Genomic DNA, 20,552 nt, shown 5'->3' with positions numbered 1-20,552 from the left:
TAATTTACATATGCATAGCTGTGTTTGGTTTGAAGGAAAAAGGTAAGGACAGAGAAACCTGTTCATGGTTTTTATAGGTTTTCCTATCTTTTTCCCTTCTTTCCTTCCAAACCAAACACTGCCATAGTTCACTAATCTCTTGTAGAACCCATCTTTTGAGGTTAATTTGATTCATTGAATTTGATTAGAGCCTTTCTAAAAAAATACATAATTAATGTCAAAATTTTAACAAACAAGATTAATTAAAATTTATTTTATGATTCTTTTATTCTTCGTATTTATTCTAGATTTATTTCTTTATATATATATATATACTGTAGGTACCTTAACAACAGGCTCAATTATTTGGCTCAAGCTGTTTGACAATATTTAAAATTGTTAAAAATCCAAACTCAATAACAATACTGGCCCACCTTTGCGTGGGACCCACATTGAAATAATTTGTGGGACCTTTTGTGTAGGACCCACATTGAAATAATGATTAGCCGTTTAACATCTTCTTTGGCCACACTAAGCATGGCCAATTAATACTTCCTAAATCCTAGCTAGTTCCTTCTCATAAAGAATTATAGAGGTGTGTTATGCATCAACAGAGTACTAACTACCAACTTGAATGATTCCGGTTGGACTAATCAACCGCCGGGAATCCTGGTAAGTCTCACATGATCCATAATTTGCCAGGGGGATTACCCTGGAATCCTGAAGCTTCATGAACTAAAATACATGAAAAGGAAAGGAAAAGGCTACTGGGCCGGATTCGGGTTGTTGAGAAAGACACCGATTCACAGAGAAAGGGGGAAGAGGATTGATCAATCAAAGGCTACTCAAAGTTGGTGATTTCGTACTTCAATCAGAAGATGAAAACCTCCTAAAAAATGAAAGGGGGAAGAGGATTAGTGTGGATCATCAGGCCGTCAGTGATGATTACTGCCCGAACATCAGTCAAATTACACACTTGTAGATTAATCATCTCTATTTCTTAAAAGTTGAAATCTAAATTGACCTTATTTAGCTTTAATTAAAATACTTTTTTTTTTCAATTTTTTATCTTTAGAAATAGATTGGACTGAACAGATCTTCTTTAAGAATTAAGATGCTCGGTCTTAAAATTAATCGACTGGTCAAAATTATCATAATTTTATTTTCATTATTTTTTTATATTAATAACTTTTATAACCTACAACATTTATATACGCAATTGTTTTTAATGTAAATAGCATTACAACATAATTTGAAAACATTTATCTTTTTATTTTTATATTTTATTAATTATGTGAATTTGTCTTATATAAAGGAGGAGGGTGTAAAATGTTAAAGTTCCCAAAGAAAATGTAATTGGTTGATCATGACCGATGGATGAAAAGCAAGGGAAGTGCCCATGTGATGCCTTGTGTCACTCAATAATTTGCATACAGCTTCCAATGTTTGAAGTAACAAGACGTAAGAGAATTTCTATAAATACCCGACACACATTATTTTAAATTGTCTCAGAAACGTTATCTTGCTTCCATTGAAGCCAAAATGAAGAGCTTCTCTTCTTTCAAGAAGAAACTAAACCAAATTTGCAGCTGTTCATATATCAAGATAGCTTGTTTTAGCAGATCAATTTGGGGTCTATTGGTCCGCTGGTTTCGCTTCATTCTGTTTCGTGTAAACCCATTTTTTGTTCTTGTCTTTTATTTCGTCTCTGTTTCCTTCGTTGGCTTCTTAATTCTGAAGCTTCTGAATCCAAAACCCAGTTCATTTACGCCCAATGACTTGGATATGTTCTTCACTTCCGTGTCGGCGACGACGATTTCGAGCATGTCGACCGTCGAAATGGAAGTCTTCTCCAATACCCAGCTGGTGGTCTTAACCATTTTGATGCTTGTAGGAGGGGAGGTCTTTGCTTCAATGCTTGGGCTCCATTTTGCCACTTTCAAGATGGAGAAGAATGCGGCAATGATCGATAACAGAGTCGATTCTTTGAGTAGTAATGAGTCTGCTGATCTGAGCCCCACGAATCCCGTCGATCAAATCGAGTTGGGGTTGGTCCAGACGAGGAAACCAAGCAAAGCTGACCTGGTGTCTGAAGTGGAGTCTCTGTTCAGTGAGGATCTGAGATATAATTCAACAAGGTGTTTGATTTCTGTCATTCAGTGTTATCTTCTAGTGGTTCATGTAGCTGGATCTGCATTGGTTGCAGTATATGTAAGCCTTGTCTCAAGTGCAAGAGATGTACTCAAGAACAAAGGACTTCAATTTGTTACATTCTGTGTCTTCACAACTGTCTCCACCTTTGCCAACTGCGGTTTCATCCCCACAAACGAGAACATGTTGATCTTCAGGAAGAATTATGGACTCTTGCTACTTCTCATCCCTCAGGCCCTTCTGGGGAATGCATTGTTCCCTTCTTGCTTGAGATTTCTGATATGGGTGTTAGGGAGGATTAGTAAGAGGGATGAATTCAATTACATGTTGAAGAATTCAGAAGAGATGAAATACTTTCACTTGCTCCCTAGTCTGCACGCTCGTTGTCTGGTTGTCACTGTTTTCTGGTTTTTACTGCTACAATTTGTAGTTTTCTCTTCTATGGAATGGAACTCAGAAAGCTTGGATGGGTTGAATCCTTTCCAGAAGGTGGTGGCTTCCCTGTTTCAGGCGGTGAATTCCAGGCACACCGGTGAATCCATTGTCGATCTCTCCTCCATCTCGCCGGCCATCTTGGTCCTTTTCGTCGTAATGATGTTAGTCCTCTCTCTCTCTCTCTGGCACACCCACACCTGCACACAGACCTATACAGATTCTATCCTCGGGTGGTTCTCTATCAATTTTAATTTTCTTTCTACCTGAAATGGCAAAATTTCATGCTGACAAGCGTTTGAAATAGGGATGGCAATTTGGTGGGTTGGGGGAGGGTTTTGTAAATTTTAGGCCCTACTCTCCTCCCTAAACCTCCTAACCCGTAGCGGGTTATTTTGATTAAGACATAAAAACTACATAAAGTATTAATATCCTTTACATAAAATTCAAAATATTATTAAATTGAACACTTAATATATAAAATTTATATGCTTTTAAATAATATGTGGATCAAGGAGGATTGGATTTAACCTAATACCGTATTTTACCTATGCCCATACAGGTTGTAAAATTCTAAAATTCATCCCATCCAAATAAAAATAAATACCCACTAGATAAGGTAGAAATTGTCATCCCTAATTGAAAAGATGGATTTAATGAGGGTTTTCCTCATTCAACGACAGACCATCCCTCCCAGTTTTTTTTTTTTTTCATCCAGATGAGTCCAGGTCCAGACCATAGACTGCAATCTGGGACATACTAAGTGTCTAAATATGGTATTTCCTTACATTAACAGTAGATAGTGTTTATTAGCTGTATACCACATATTTATAGCGATACAGTTGAAATTAGAACACAACATCAATAGTTCTGGGCCTATGGGCCCCTAATAATCGAACCCCAATCTTTCATTAGTGGAGCCAAAATTATTCAAGTACCAGCCCTACAAGATTACAATAGTATTCTCAAGTCTCAACAACCTCTTTAACTGCACAATCTCGTGCTTCCGTGTGCAAGGATGAAAATCCACTAGATTTTGGTTAAGGGTTCGTTTGGTAGGCTTGAGATGAAAATTTAACCAAATTGGTTTAAATGCTTTGAAGCATTATGGATAAGCTATTCGAATAGGATGAAGGGACAGTCCCCCCGGATTTTGATCATAGTTTATAAACTGTTCATGTTGGTCCCTCCTTAGAAAGCCAGGAGTTGCTGCAATTCAATATTACCAAACGGGCACTAAGATAGCAAGTATGTTCGTTTTTTAGGGTAATTCATTAAAACACTCCCTATAATTTCATAGATTTACTAAAACATACCCTATAGTTTGTATTTCACTAAAACACCTCTTATGGTTTGCAATTGATTTACTTATTTGACCCTACCATCCATTTGAAAAAAATTAAATCAAAAGAAAGAATACAAATGAAAATACCATTTTAGCCCCTAATAGGACACATGCAACCACTCTATTGGGTTCTATTTGGTCAATTTTATTTTCTGCACAAAGAAGTATTATGGGTACTCTTGAAGTAAACAATCATGAGCTCATGCCCTTAAACTTTTTCCACTTAGTTTAGGTGATAATGTTACTATTCTCAAATGGAAAAACAAAATACTTCTTAGTTAAACGTCGAGTAAGCAAGTAGGCTGCAAATTATAGAGGATGTTTTAATAAAATGAAATCAATAGAATAGGTTTAGGCAAATCTATGAAACTATAGAGGGTGTTCTAGTAAAATGAAAACTATAAGGGAGGTTTAAGTAAAGATGTAAAATTATAGGGGGTGTTCTAAAAAATGACCTTTTTTTTTATTATAACAAAAAAAAAGTTTATTTAATTAGCAGCTGGGCCCCTCAAACAACCAAGCCGACACAATGACACAAAGGATTGGAATTTGGAAACAACAACCAGAGTCCCCTTGATTCAGTAGTAATCCATGGCTATCAACTACAAAAGCCCACCCGTGGCCCAAACACCGAAACACCAACCACGGGCAAACAAACGAGACCGATCGGCCCATCAAGTCCTCAGATTCCTACTTCAAATCTCCTTTGCTCAGAGTTCTCCTTGTAAAAGGGTCTTCAAATCTTTTATTTTCTCACCAGGCCCTATCGCTTCTGGGCTGTTACCTTCTGGCCCAAACTATCGCAAGCCTCCAGCCTAGTTTTTGTGGGAACCAGATGCAAAATTAGGAGTCAAAGATCTCATTCACCAGTAGTTTTAATTAATTTAAAAATCTACTTTGTTTTTCTTTCTTATAATAATACCATCTCAGTTACTGAAAATGATAAATGGTCAATTCCTGGTGAAAACATAATAGTTGAAATACTGGTCCATGATTGCCAAGCTGAAAGCAACAGTTAATTCCACAAAGGGACAGAAAATTAGACTACAAGTAATAACGTGTCCAAATCAGTTTAAGTGGGGAACTTGTTGGATGAAAACTCCCAGTTTTGCCATGTGGCAACCGCGTCCATAGAATAAGAGAAAATCTAGATCAGCTATGTCTTCATTCCTATAGTCTACATCACAAGAAGTCCACAGTTTTGAGGGTTTTTTTTCTTTTCTTTTCTTTTTTTTTTATTGTAATATGCTCCAAAGAGCAAGTTTATTTAGGTTGTTTGGCCAAGTGGCAAGGGGTTTTAATTAAGCAGAAATTAATCCAATATGAAAGATTCTATTAAATCACCCAACTAGTTCGCCCATTCCATAAGAATAAAAGCATGTAAGGTGTTATGTATGTATGGGTGGCATTGATTATTTATTATATATTTTATTGCTTTTAAATCTAAAAGATTAAAAAAATAGAAATAAGATATCTGACCATCACCGATGATTGAGGAGCTAATCAAGGCTCAGCATGTTGGATTTGTACAAATTTGTACTGGAACACAAATTGTTCCTCTTGTTTCCCCTAAAGCTGCGTTTGGAAACGATGCAAATAGAGTGTATATCTCGGTTCAGGGTAAATTTACACTTTGGTTCATTTTTGCCTGTATTTGGTAACATTATATTTATTGGAATTAGTGTTTGCATTCAAGTAGACTTTTGATAAAAAAAAGCATATGCTTTATTGGAATTAGTGTTTGCATCTATTATAGCTAAAAATCTATTTGGTAAGAAGGTAAATTTATCAATGCAAAATTAACCCAACTTTACAATTTATATGGACTGTTTTACACTCTACATATTTACATATTTACATTAAAAATATAGTTTATGCTTGAGATTAATTAGTGTTCCCTTTCATACTGGAATACTATAATTAGTGACCCTTGATCAACTTGTTCTGCAGGTATCTTCCTGCTTATACTTCATTTCTACCAATCAAAGATGATCAACAGTCTTCGAGAAGCTGTAAGAAGAGGAAAATTAGATGGGGGAGGATTAATGTGGAGAATCTAATATTCTCACAACTCTCCTATTTGGCCATATCTATCATCCTAATTTGTTTTACAGAGAGGAAAAGAATTGAGGAGGATCCCCTCAACTTTTCAGTGTTTAACATTGTAATTGAAGTTATCAGGTTTGCCCCTAAATCCTTCTCTACTAACATCGTTCCAATTGTCATGTTCATACAATATTGTTCTCCAGTTTGGGGCTCTAACTTTGGTGAGTGCAAATGGCTTGCAGTGCGTATGGAAATGTGGGGTTTACAACAGGTTACAGTTGCAAACGGCAGCTGAAGCCTGACAGCCTCTGCAAGGATTCATGGTATGGATTTGTGGGGAGATGGAGCAACAAGGGGAAGGCTATCCTTATTCTGGTCATGTTTTTTGGAAGACTTAAGAAGCTAAACATGGAAGGAGGTAGAGCTTGGAAGCTCCTGTAACAGAAACTAACAGTATTTTGTGAATGTCCAAGCACAAGCTGGGACTTTTTTTTTTCCACAAGTTGGGAATTATTAGTAATGTAATACAATGTAAAAGAGGTTGTTTATAATCGGTCCATTCAAATTTTGACAAAAGTACAACCCGAGTCCGCCCAATTAGAAGACTTCTGTCCTCGGAGGTGTTTTAAAACCGCCCCAACGGGCCACACCTGAGACTTCTCAAACTAAGGCTTTTAAAACCAAACTGGACAACGGACTGGTTAAGGGTCCCGTTTCTAGATTGAACAGTCTGATTGTTTGAATCAAATGGATGATTTGTTCTGACAAAAAAATTAAAAAAAAAACCACCAAACCATTAGACGGTTTTCTAACTAAATCAATGATTTTTGAGAAAATAACGGTTCTGGGGTGAAACAGAACCAGTAACCTGACAGTTTCCAGTTTTTTCTATCCGATTGTCCGGTCTAATCCGCTTTTGCAAACCATGTCTCAAACAATCCATGGCATTAGTGGTTTTCTCACTTCGCTCTATTGATCGTTTGGCCATAGCCATAGTTACCTACTCTATTAAGAGTTGCAGGTAGGAGATGGGGAGAAAAAACTGTCTCGTCAAACTATCAAAGTGAAGTGGGGAGAGGGAGGGGTTAATGGGTGATTTGATGAAGAAAAATAATATAATAATCACTAAATTGTTGTATTGTTAATGTATTTTGTCCTTTTTCTAAAAAGAACCCGTTGTATCTTTTAGTCTCAATAACACTTAATACTTTTTCTAAAAAAGTTAAGAATATTAAGAGTACAAAACACGTAATACAATATATCATATTTAATCTAATTTGAATATTTATCGAATCGAATAAGCTTATATTCGAATTCGATTCATAAATTAATCGGTATTAAAATTTAATTTAAATTTGATTATTAAATTAATCGAATTATTCGAATTTGATTCATTTATTTTGGATATCAAATTCGAAATCAAATACTCAGGATACCGTTTACACCCCTAATGATAATGGAAGGGTTTTGAACATGTGAAAACCAAGCCCAATTAGTTACAATTATTTTTGGTATCATAGTCAAATCCAAAAAACATATACATTCACTTTTTCAGTTAGTTCTTACTTGGATAAGTGCATTTATTCATGTTCTTTTATTTTCCAAGTAAATAAGACAATGATCATTTTAACCACAAAAATAGATTATTAAAAGGGGCATTTTTATTCTATCAAAATATTGACAACTTTCTCCAAGGTGAGAAAGTTATTTACCTACATGGGAGATGGGGGTAAGTGATACGAAAATAAATTTTTTCTTGGCATAAATCTAACAAAAGAACATGGATTTCTGGTCAATGGGAACAAAAATCCCATTGACCAACTTTCTCCCTCTAAAAATCCAAAAAGGAACAAACCCATGGTATAATTTGTAAACTTTGACCTACTAACATGGTCAAATGACTACGTCAATGGTTTTTTAAGTAATGACGGTAAGATTAATCTGAACCAGAATCATTATTGGGTGATGGGTCAAACGATCTAACCAGTAGTTCAACAACCAGTTAGTTGATAAGGTCTCCTATACGTCGTAAAAGAGGCTTGGGATCGAATCCCGCCTACACCTAGGTTGAGGGAGTTATGGGTTGGGGGATGGGTTATCCCGTTGTGTAGGCCCTTCAAAAAATATCAATAAAGAAAAAACAGTGGGTGAAAAATACTAATAGTGCTTACTCCTTAGTCACTTCTCTATTTTCAAATATCGACACAAGTAAATTAGAAGTGAGAATTAAGGTTCTAAATATCGACACAAGTCGATACACCGGTAAGGCGTATCAGCCTGTATCAATACTTTTTTTTTTATGTTTTATTTATTTATTTTTTGAAAGTGGTTTAGGGGGTCAGTTTAAGGCCCTGCTACCATCTGAACTGGTAGACAACCCGATACAACCCCTAGAGGGGCGTATCGATAAATCATCGGCACAATACATATCGACACCTCTAGTATTGGATTGGGTTGGACCAATCCAGTCCAAATCTAGTCCAATTGACACCCGATACAACCCATTTGTTAATAGACTCACTTTGTATTGGATTGGGTTGGACCAAATCCAGACCAATTGACACCTCTAATTGAAAGTGCAATGGGATCTTTTTGGCACCCAAATTAAGATCCTTTTAAGCCTTAATATTTTGACTAAGACGGCGTTTGGGTATCTATGAGAATAAGCTTAATTGATACCGATTCCACAACCTTTAAAGTTGCCACACAGCCACACAAGATACCTCACCACCCCGACCCTTAAAAAGATGAAATTAACCACATGATTTTGGGTTTTACTAGAATGATTGAGTTGCTACCAGAATGATTGAATAGTCCTGGTTGGGATATACTATGGGGCAGGAGTGGGGTGAGCTCCGTGGGAGCCAATACAAATTCAGTTCTACAAGTTTGGCCAACCTAACAATAATGCAACTTTTTGTTTTTATTTTCTTTCTAGATAACCAAAGATGAGGTGTATATTATCCTGCTAATCAAAAGAATAGAAGTTTTGTCACTCCATATATACTTTGTAAATTTCTTGCACTCTCCCTCACACGACACTCATGTTTTAACTTTATAATTTATCTTATGACGTTATACGTCATATCTCATGTTAATAAGGTATCAATGGAAATCATTGTTGGGAATCCAAGAAGGCTTTGATACTGTATATATTAAGGTTGTGTTTGGTATTTGTCACTTCTACTTGCAACGTTTTGTATTGGTTAATATAAAATTTTGAGAAGTGATTGTCTTGTTACATCATATTACATAATCATTTCTACTAAAAAAATATCGGCATTGTATTAAATGTTGGCATTTATCGTAAAAACACCAAATTTAATATTCTTGAAGGAAGAAACAACAATGGTACCCAATATTGTATTGATAACTCAAAGCATTTGTAATATGTATATATATAGATTTATAAAATTTTTATTGACCAACTTAAAATATTACAAGTAGAAGTGGCAAAAGTACCGACTACAACTTAAGAATGAAGGAGCACAAATGCTAAACAATGCAAGAAGTAAGAAACCTAGAACAGAACACACACTTTTAATGTAGAACGCTTCAAAATTACAAAGGAAACCAACAAAAAAAAAAAAGCACGGAATACTAGTCTAGCAAAATCTCCACAATTCCAAAAGAATGGAATGACAATGTTCTCAATACAAGAGGATAACCTTACAATTATTCACTAAATGTTGATCCACATAAATGAAGCTCACATGCATATTTATACACAAAGATGACAATTCATCTTCCAGCATCTTGGGAATACTATAAATGTAGAGTAGCAGAATGCAGAACGTCACGAACTCGATGAAAGAACTAATGTGAAATCTAGGTAGCTAGGCCCAGAAGATCCATAAGATTGGATACAAGATCCAATTAGCGTGAGATCAACTTGCTTGCGAGGTCCACCAACAACGATCCCATGATCTCCATAAGTTGTGATCCCCAAGTTTTGTGATATTAGCAACTCCATTAAACACACGGTCATGGTCTCACAACTTGGCACATGATTGGGTCCCACCTCCATATGAGGGGGCTAGGAAAACCTTAAGGTCCCATTCGCTTTTCGGTAAATTATTTATTCGGGTAAATGTTGTTACCTGGATAAGTTTTTCCTGAAAAACACTTATCTAGGAAAGTGCATTTATCCATGTTCTTTTATTTCACATGTAAATAAGGCAATGGCCATTTTATCCATAATAATCTATTATTGAAAATATCATTTTTGTCTTATTCAAGTGTTGACAACTTTCCATCTAAGTGGTAAAGTTTTTTACCCACCTAGGAGATGTTGGATAAGTGATACCTAGGAAAATAAACTTTTCCTGTTCCCCACATAAATCTGAAAAAGCATGGGATTCTTGGTCAATGGGAACCAAAATCCCATTGACCAGCTTTCCCCCCTCTCAGAATCCAAAAAAAAAGAATGCCCCTGATAAATATAAGGCCTAACTACATAATAAACCCTCAACTTTCTGTTTTTCTCTTGTTTTTGTCAAACCAAATACAATCTTATATTTCTATTTAGAGTGTGACTACAATGTAGAAACTGCATTGTGAAGTAAAATCGTGAATCAACCGCATTAATTGCTTCATGGTATAACACAAGACATGTAAGCTGTGTTTGATTGCAGTGTAAATAAATTTACATTGATGCAAAACTATGGCGGTGCAAATGATTTGAATATAAATTCTGGCCTATTTTTGTTTTAAATTTTAACTTATTTTATTTGATTGCAATATAAATAAAATAAATTAAGATATAAAATAGAATAAAATGCAATATAACTTATTTTATTTGATTGCAGTGATCAAATAACACAAGAATTTATAATCCTATACAATTGTACTAGCGCAAATAAAATTACACTGCAATCAAAGACAGGTGTATTTGCAAAAGTGAGAGAAGCAAATTCAATTTGGTAAGGTTTCATGTTGGCGAGAGTAAACCTACACAAAATATGTTGTAGGCTTGCTCATTTGATTTGAAGTTCTTGTGTGTGATTCCTGTTTTATATCATTCAGCCCCTAAAAACCGTCAAATAACTTGTGGACGAATCTGGATCAGGTGTGGAGTGTGCGGACACAAATGTGGGAATTTGATAGAGTGACCAGTCATGAGTGAATATGTCAGCGTACGTTGAACAGACATGGGACGAGTCCATACCATGTGGGCCCCATGTGTACCGGAACATTAACGTGTTCATTCATGACTTGTCAATCAACCACGTCCGCATATTGGTATTCACACGGTCTTTCTCTAGCATCTCATTCTCTTTTTTTTTCTTAACAATCTATCTCTAAGCATCTCATATTTCTTGCTTCTTTGGAATGGAATTCAGAACCATCGGGACGCATTATTTCAAGTCTGTGAATTCCAGACCACATTTAATTTGATTTGCCAATTCTTTCCCGGACAATCATGATTCTCTCTTACTCTCCATAAGAACCAACAGAAGACATCTGAATTCTGAAGGAATATCAAGATGTTACAATCTGGTTTGAAGATGTGGGGTATCCACAACGTGAAGGATTGGGTTGGCTCAGGTAATAATGGGTCAATCCAGATGCCAAAGTTCCCTATTATTTAGTGACTCTTGGCTTTATATTCGTTTTATAAAAAGCATGTGTATTTACCTATCTTATTTTATTTTTGTAGTAAATAAGAAAATGATTATTTTTAGTTGTAAAAAGTTTTTAATAAAATGAGTATTTTTGTTCTATTGAAGTATTGGCAATTTTTCCTTTAGGTGAGAAATTTATTTATTCATCTGATTGTCGCTTACCCAGATAAATAATACACAGAGAAAATAAATTTTCTATAAATCCCATGAATATCTAAAAAAAAAGAATATAAATATCTTAATCAATGGAACCAAAATCTGATTAACCAACTTTTCCCTCTCAAAAGCGGTCGATATCTAAGATAATATTCATGCTTATCTGCTGTGAAAACAAAACACCGACAATGGTAGTTAGGAGAATCAGACGCAACTCCCTAGATGATTTGGAAATCCCTGCTATATATATGGACCACATGATATGCTTTATGTAGGCAACTCCCTAGATGATGCCAGGCATCATTTGGAAATCCCTGCTATATATATGGACCACATGATATGCTTTATGTAGGCAACTGGAAATAATTGAACGTATCCGGTGATTTGGTTGATTAAGACCTCCATGGTTTTTGGACATTCCACGCATGTCTGTGCCTTTGTTATAATATCTGCACCTCTTTTGGGCTTGAAAGGTACCTAGCCAAGTAGCCAACTTTACGTGCATGGTACCGTCATGGCCTTAAATATATAAGTCCATAAGCCCATAACAATTGTTAATACTGTATCAAAAGGCATTGTATATAGAGAAGACAGACCATTTTTTTCATGGCTAAGCAAATACAAATTTATATAGTGTAAATACATAAAAAATAATATTAAATACAATGTCTTAATTAATTAGTTTGTCTCTACGTATGAAGGCAAATTTAATTTTCATGGCATGCTATTCGATGATATTAACATTTCTTTCAGATATAAAAATAAAAAAAAAAAGAATATTACATGATGAAATGATCCTCCTTTAAGTAGGGTTATCATCCTACTAGGGCTATCTGTGGACTGGATATTAGTTCAACCTGATGGTGGTGAATTGCTTATCCACCACCTTGACAGAACAATTTCATTTTTGGGTCAAGTTAAAAAGAAAAAAACAAATTAAACATGATATTTATCTTGTTAAAGGTATTAGTTATAGATCTAGCTAATAATAGAATTTATTGGTGAGAAAATATCTTATGTATTTGATTCAATGAGAGAGAATGGGCATTAGTACCTTAATTATATGACTTAATGAGAGGGATTTGAAGGGAATCAAGGGATGTTAAGGTCAAAACTGTCATTTTCAACTTTCATTTAATGGGAGGTCGATTAAGTAAATTAGGCTCAATTTGGAAGGAGTACAAATATAAATTTGTAGAGTATAAAACCTTACATTTTATATTATTTTGTATGTATTTGTATTGTACATATTTGTATTTGTACTCCTTCCATACTAAGCAATAGTTTCAAACTATAGGGAGCGTTTTAGTAAAACATAAACAATAGGGTAGGTTTAGTAAATTTGTGAAACTACAAGGAGTGTCTTAGTAAATTACCCAAGAATTTATTCATAAGTAAAATACCTTAAATATAAGATTTAATGTGAGAGAATGAAGTTAATACCTTCAATAAAAGACTTATTGAGAGGGAATTAAATGAGATAAAAAATTGTAGATGATATTACATTATTAGTCCTCACAATTTAATAAGGACTAAATTCAAAAATAGGGGCAGTTTAGCCAAAAAAAGTTATACATCGCTATTAATACTTTTAATAGCAGTAGAGGTTTAATGAAGAAGGTCCAAGCTAACTTCACATTACGGATAACCACCTCCAACCACACAAGTAATGATGAAACACAACTTCATTTCTTGCCAACCAGAAGTGTGTCATAAAATTAGAGTAAAAAATTTGCTATATATGGTGAGAATCTAAGGGCTAAGGGTCTGATAATAATCATGTATGTATGTAGTTATGCTTTTTGTTCCGCTACTAGTATTTATGTGTTTCTGTATATGTACATATTTATCTATCTATATATGCATATATATTGTATGTGGAAATATTTTAAGTTTGAACTTAAGGCTGTGTTTGGTTGCAATGCAAATAATTTTAAACTGATGCAAAACTATGACAGTTCAAATGATTTGAGTGCTAATTCTGACCTATTTTTTGTTTCAATTTTTTAACTTGTTTTGTTTGGTTGCAGTACAAAGGAAATAAATTAAGACATGAAGAAGATCGAATAAAGTAAAATCCAAAAAAAACTTAAACAAGAATTTGCATTTTTTACATTTGCACTCCCATGCATTTATATTAGTGCAAATAAAGTTGCACTGCAATAACGAAACGCAGCCGACAAGACATTTTTTTTTCTAAAACATGATGACTATGTTATTTTATGCATAATAATGCAAATAAAGAATTAACACGAACCCTTAGGGTCTAGAAAATAAGTACAGTAAGCAAAAGTAGAGAATTCAGACCAATCCAAGACCAACCCAAACCCAACTCAATCCTAACCCAGCCCAAAAACTTTAGGTTGGGCGAGAGTTACAATTGGGGTTCAATAACTCGGTTTGGGTTAGAGTTGACCTCAAACCAACCTAACCTGTCTCAAAAATTGCCTACTTACAACACTTTTTATCACATTTTTGTTTACCACATAAGCTTATCCAAGCAAACTTAGGTTAAGTTGTTGCTGGTGTTATTTGATATTTGTGCAGTATTAGGTGATCAAATAATAGGATATTATAATGTGATTGTTAGGGCCTCTCTAGGTGCATAACCCATGGCAGTGTATCTTATGAATAACATCTTGTGAAGAAATTAAGTGGGTCATTGGCACCGTGGTATTTTAATCAAGTCACAACACTTGAAGTTAAGATGGTGGTTGGTATCAATGTAGCTTTTGGAAGAAACGGTATCAGTTCAGCATTAGAGATGTGTTTAACAAAGAAAATGTCTAAAAAGTAATTTGGTTGATAAATGGCTCTTTCGAAAGTCGTGTGAACCATTTATTAGAAAAACACAAATATTGACATTTTTCATTTCGAAGACAGATTTTTGACTGTTTGCTTTATATGATGCCTAACAGCGTCTAGTGGCACCTAATGGCACTGACGTGTAAAAAAATCATACAAAACATTTAAAGCAGATTTTGTCTTATTTTTCAAGGCAAAACCATACAAAATGTTTATTCTATAAATATCATCAATATCAAACAATCTCTAAATCATGATATCAGTGAGATATTTTCGTACAATACACACAATGATCTGTATTCGAACATGTAAGTGCCATCAAGTGCCATATAGGAAAACTGAAGTAGAAATTAGAAACACCCCTGCCCTCCAATTATCAATGCTTCTAATTCAAAATTAAACCCATTTTAAGCACTTCTAGAGGATACATTGTCTGTGCAACAACCCATCATCAGAAACGACCACCCTGTTATCGATCCCTACCATTTTCACCAACCACTTTCACCAAGCTTCTTCCTCCTCTTCTGATACTCCTATATCTGCCATATATCTTCCCCCAATTAGCATTGATAAACTCTTCTTTTTCTTCTTGTTGTTATTGTTGTTCTTGAGAACCCTTCAAGTTTAAACTGTTGTTGTTGGTTGTGTTTGGTTTGCACTGATGTAAAACAATGGTACTTCAAATGATTTCGGTGCAAATTATGATTTATTTTACTCCAAAATTTACTTAAATTTTGTTTGATTGCAATGCAAATGGAGTAAAATAAGACTTGTTGAAGTAGAATAAAGTAAAACCCAAAACAAAGTTAAAATAATAATTTGCATTTTTTTCATTTGCACTCCTATGCATTTGTAATAGTGCAAATTATAAAATTGCATTGCAACTAAATGCAGCCAGTAGGTACTTGAATAGGTATTTATTCTCTAATATGTTCCTCTCATGTGAAAGTCAATTTCATCGGGCTTGAAGCATGGACAAGCACAGGTGCACCCATACTTTGTGCTGAAATTTAATTAATTACAACGGGGCCTACTTGGATTGAACACTAGACCATCTTTTAATCGAGCATTCTCTGATACTATATCAAACAGTTCAACCTAAAAGGTTAAGCTGTTAGGTGGGGTCCTGAATAGGTTTTTATTCTCTAATACTTGTAATTATTTTTATTTGATATCTTATGCAGTATGAAAAATGAATAAAAACAAATATGTAGTCCAATTATGGTGAAACGGTAAGATATTAGAATGTGAATATTGTTGTGGTCTCTTTGGGTTCATAACCCCAAAATTTTCACATTGAGTAAACAAGACAGTGCATCTTAATAATAAATTAAGTGGATGACTACTAGGAACAGATTAAGGCTGCATTTGGCATTTCATATGTGAAGGATTTATCTCTTTTTTTGCAGTTAAAATGTCCCATAAATACTGAATTTTTAACTGCAAAAAAGGAGATAAGTTCTTAAAATAAAGAATACCAAATGCAGCTATGTAAACTTCTTGATATAAAAGGAGATTCCTACCATTCTAAAATTAAATTTTAATGATGTAATAGGAAGCTAGTTTGGGGTTCCCATGAAGAACAAACTAATGGGTTAATGAGCCTGAAGAATCATGCCTATTCCCCTACTCATCAAACACTAGATGGGTCAAAATTTCCCAAAAGTCCATTGCACCAAAACTCTGAGTCGAAGCCCAGCCCAATTGATTTCTTACCCACCAAACCCTACAATCAACAATATTTAACATCCATTGTGAGGATGAGGTTAAACCTTGATGCTGCCAGCCACAATCTGTTGTTCATTTTCATTTGTGTAGTCAGCCAGGCCTCGCGTGCGAAGCAGGTCACACATCAAAGTTCATATCTCACCTACCTTTGCATGAGGATGAGGGAGGGAGGGTAACTTCCCAAGTTCTTATCTCACGACAACAAAATCAACAGACAACAGTGAGAGTGGACACGACACGGCTTCTACGCGCAAAAGGATGATTATGGATTATGGGTCAAAATTCAAAATAAATCAACCAAACAATAATGCGGGAAGAGTCAACTTCGAAGCGTTAAGCTAAATCTCGGGAATGGATTGATGCACATGATGCATAGATGGATGTGGGCCCATAAAGCTTGCCACTGGCCCACTGTCCACGGGCTTATGAGAAGATATCTAACCAGTTTTCTTCGTTGAAAGGAAAATTCTAATTTAATACCTTGAATTTTAGGGTAGTGTAAATTTAAAACCCAAATTTTTAAACGTGTCGTATTCAAACTTTTTTAAACGTGTCGTATTCTGATCTCTAACCAGTAACCACCTCCGATATCAAACTAATTATGGATTCGATTGCTTTGTACCACAACACAGTGTCAAGTTAGTATGCCAAAGCAAGGAAGTGTTCCCACCCTTCTCTATGCCAAATTGCTTCTCAGGGGACTCATGTGGCTCTGAGAATTACTCAATGGGGAAACTGTGCAACAGTTCTTTGATGGGAGCAAAGCCTGAGATTGAATTCGAAACTCCTCCAAACAGTCATCACTGATGACCATGAGCTACTTCTACCATTTTCACTTCACAGTCTTCTGTTACACCCTTCTCTTTTGTTCCACTGACCAGTGAACTTGCTTGCACAAACTTGGGGACTCCCAAGTCTAATACACCATGATTCAACCCTAACCCCTGTAATCCCAAAATGTCTACCACCACCATCACCATCACCACCCTCCTCTTCATCCTCCTCCTAACCATAATCATCTACCTTGTTACAACCACTACTCTGTCCTCCATTCCAGGACTTGACTCATTGCTCTCCCAACAGTCACGTCTCGACCCACATGCCTCCAACAATTCTTTCATTTCCCTCTCCCTTCACATCTTCAGCGCCTTCTCCCTCCTCTCCCTCAAAATCTCAGTCCCATCCACGTGAAACTCGTCAGTTTTTTCTCTAAACACTCCCCATATCTCCTCTCTTCTTTCCTCTACACCACCATCTTCTCCGATCAACTCCATGTCATTGGACCCATTCCTCAACACCTCGTCGTAGAACCCCAGACCCCAAAACACAGTTTCCTTTATACAGCCAGAATTAACAGATATCTTCACTGTTCTCGCCTCCATTATCCAATTCTTATTTCTTTCAAATCCGTTATCATCAATAAGAAAAATAGCTTCTCCTCGAACAAGAGAATCCATCTATCTACTTTGCCCCTCTCTGCAACAGTACCTACTAATGAATCTTCAACTTCAACCACCATCTCACTTTTCAACAAATCACAGAAGAAAGTCCATCGAGAGTCTCCTAAACGCTTGCTTCGGTTCAGCATGGATATGTGCTCGAAGCGTGACGACCTTGCTGAAGCCCTTCACCTTTACGATGATGCTCCTAAGAAAGGGTTTTGAGATCAGTAAATGGCATTGATGGAGTTGCTCCAAATGAGGCCACATTAGATTGGTGGCGTTTGTTTTGATTAAGAAATGACGAGTTATGAGTTATGACATCTCGCCTAAGTTGAGGTCATACGGACCGGCGCTATTTGGGCTCTGTAAGAAGGAGAAGCGGATAAGGTTTATGAGGTTGATGCCCACATGGATCACATGGTAGTGTTTGGGGTTTGGGCTGAGGAGCCCAAGTTTGTTGCATTGCTACAGCTTAGTTCAAGGTAGAAGACAATTAACTGTGTTTTCTTTTAAAGGATAGTTTTGATATTACTTTTTGAAAGTTTGAGTACTGCAGTGATACATTTAAAAGTTAGGATACTAAGTTGATACTACCCCCAAAGTTTAGGACACTAAAGTAGAAATTTCCCTAAAAAAAGTGTAATTAAACTGAATCAAAAGCATAAATAAGACAAGTTGGACACCAAATGCAAATAGTTACTTATTCAAATAAACATTTGTTTTTAAGTACTTATTTTTAATATAAACACTTCCAAAACATGCCCTTAGAAGTCTATTTTTCAAATTTAACGTCAATAGGCCTCTTTGTGTTTATTTTACTGGTAGGAATGCATTTAATTTTTAAGATAAATCCCTTAAACCTACCTTGGGGCTTTTGAAAAGGCCTTAAACCTCCCCCCATCTTTAACCTATCCTTAAATATAAGGTTTTGCACTCTACATATTTGCATTTGTACTCTTTCCAAACTGATCTTAAATGGTTGTTGTGCCCATACTATTTCCTCCAATCAAAATGATAATTTTTTTTTTCTAATTTCAATTTCACATTTGAATTGTTAATACAAATAAATATGCTTTTGAATTTCATTTTTTACCACATAAACAAACCCGTTTTTGGCTAAATAGAGGTTTAAGGGTTTTTGTAGGTATATTTGACCAATCTGGTCCAAAATATTTATTAGATTGGATTGAACCTGGTCTGTTCATAATAAATTTAAATAAGATTGGGTTGGATTAAGCCAATATCTGATCCATTGATGTAAGTTAAAAATATAGGTATCAATGAACCGGATTTGGGTTGAAACCAATCTAAATTAAAACGAATTTAAACAAATTTAATAATTCAGACATTAAATTGGACTGGTCCAAAATATTTATTGGATTGGGTTAGACCTGATCCATTTGTAATGGACTCAATTAAACTGGATCGGAATCCAGTCCAATTGGCACCCCTAAACTTTACTCCAATCAGCAACTGTATGAAAGCCTATCTAGACGCGGGCACCGAGGAAGGAGGATGACAATATACATAAAACCTTTTACGTACAACTGTTCCACGTGTCGAAATTTCGTTTGTATGTGCCACTTGGCACGATAAGAGTCAGACAAAGCGACAGTTTTTGTATTACTACACGGAATGCCAACTTCGGTTCATTGGTTGCAACTTGCAAGAGGATGACAGTTGAACACGACCGGGTTGACTCACCAGTTGTACACGGTTCCCACGCGCAAGGACTACACATGGATAATCAATGCACTCTACAATCATGCGTGCATGACTTCTCAGGCTCTCTCAGCCATACCTATCTATGGATTGGCAGCAGTTTTTGACCCGACCCAACAGTTCGTTCTGAATAAAATCATTCTGTACCCTTTATTTAATTATTAGAGGGACTGTTCGGGTCGGATCCAACCCGAATGCATAATTTCTAAATCAGCAGGGTGTCATACTGTCATCAGCCACGATCAATCAGACCTAGAAAATTAGTTGGTTTGTTGATTGCACACAAAATGACGAATTTTTCTCTTTAATAAATAATTAAATACGTAGATGTAGAAAAAATAAACCCGAATTATTGCTTTAAATAAGGTGGTGCATGTACTGCAAGAAAAAAATTAAAATAGCATGTCAAAGTTTATTTTTTTATTAGACATTATTAGGGCATTTGCATTAATGTTAGATTGACCAAAGGAAAGGAAAATTTAAATTAAAGCAAAGAGATTATTATTTAACTACCCAAATGCAATAATGCATGCAAAATGGTGCTTCCTTACAAAACTTTGTACGAAAAGGACTAGAAAACCTTTTCAATTTATTTTAATTTTAATTTTGTATATTCTGCAATTCTGCTTAATATTATACATATATTACAACCAATACTTACTTAAGAAAAGTGGTATTTATATGAATTTATTATTATTATTATTAATTTACAATGAATCCTAGGTGCCCTAGTCATAGGATTTATTTGATGGCAACATCTATCTCATGGCGTCAGAATCTGCCACTGAATGGATCCAACTAGCTTGATTAAATAATATATATGATATTATTATTATTGTTATTATTATTAATTTATAATGAATTTTAGGGACCATAGTCATAGGATTTATTTGATGGCTACATCAATCGCCATGTCTCTTATCTATGGCATCAGAATCTGCTACTGAATGGCTCCAACTAGCATGATTAAATAATATGATGTATATGATATATGTGTTTTAATATTTAAAATGCTCCTTTTATTTACAGAAAATGAAACCCCTAAATTCAATTTTTTTTTTTTTTGCTACGTTTGGTTCAACCCCAATTAAGTGAAGAAGAGAAGTTATGACTTGTGAGGAG

General features: G+C 35.2%; 1 protein-coding gene across 1 annotated transcript; it reads left to right on the top strand.

Annotated features, from left to right (window-relative positions):
* Positions 1-1,474: 1,474 nt before the first annotated feature.
* LOC104601584 (sodium transporter HKT1-like) lies at positions 1,475-6,529 on the top strand. Its single transcript, XM_010264969.3, has 3 exons — positions 1,475-2,726; positions 5,858-6,088; positions 6,196-6,529. The coding sequence occupies exons 1-3, from the start codon at positions 1,522-1,524 to the stop codon at positions 6,392-6,394; spliced, it is 1,635 nt and encodes a 544-aa protein (XP_010263271.1). The 5' UTR covers positions 1,475-1,521; the 3' UTR covers positions 6,395-6,529.
* Positions 6,530-20,552: the final 14,023 nt, after the last annotated feature.

This window comes from Nelumbo nucifera, chromosome 8 (assembly GCF_055504915.1).
Source record: "Nelumbo nucifera cultivar China Antique chromosome 8, China Antique-T2T, whole genome shotgun sequence".
NCBI lineage: Eukaryota > Viridiplantae > Streptophyta > Magnoliopsida > Proteales > Nelumbonaceae > Nelumbo > Nelumbo nucifera.
This window is presented reverse-complemented; position numbering and strand designations above follow the sequence as displayed.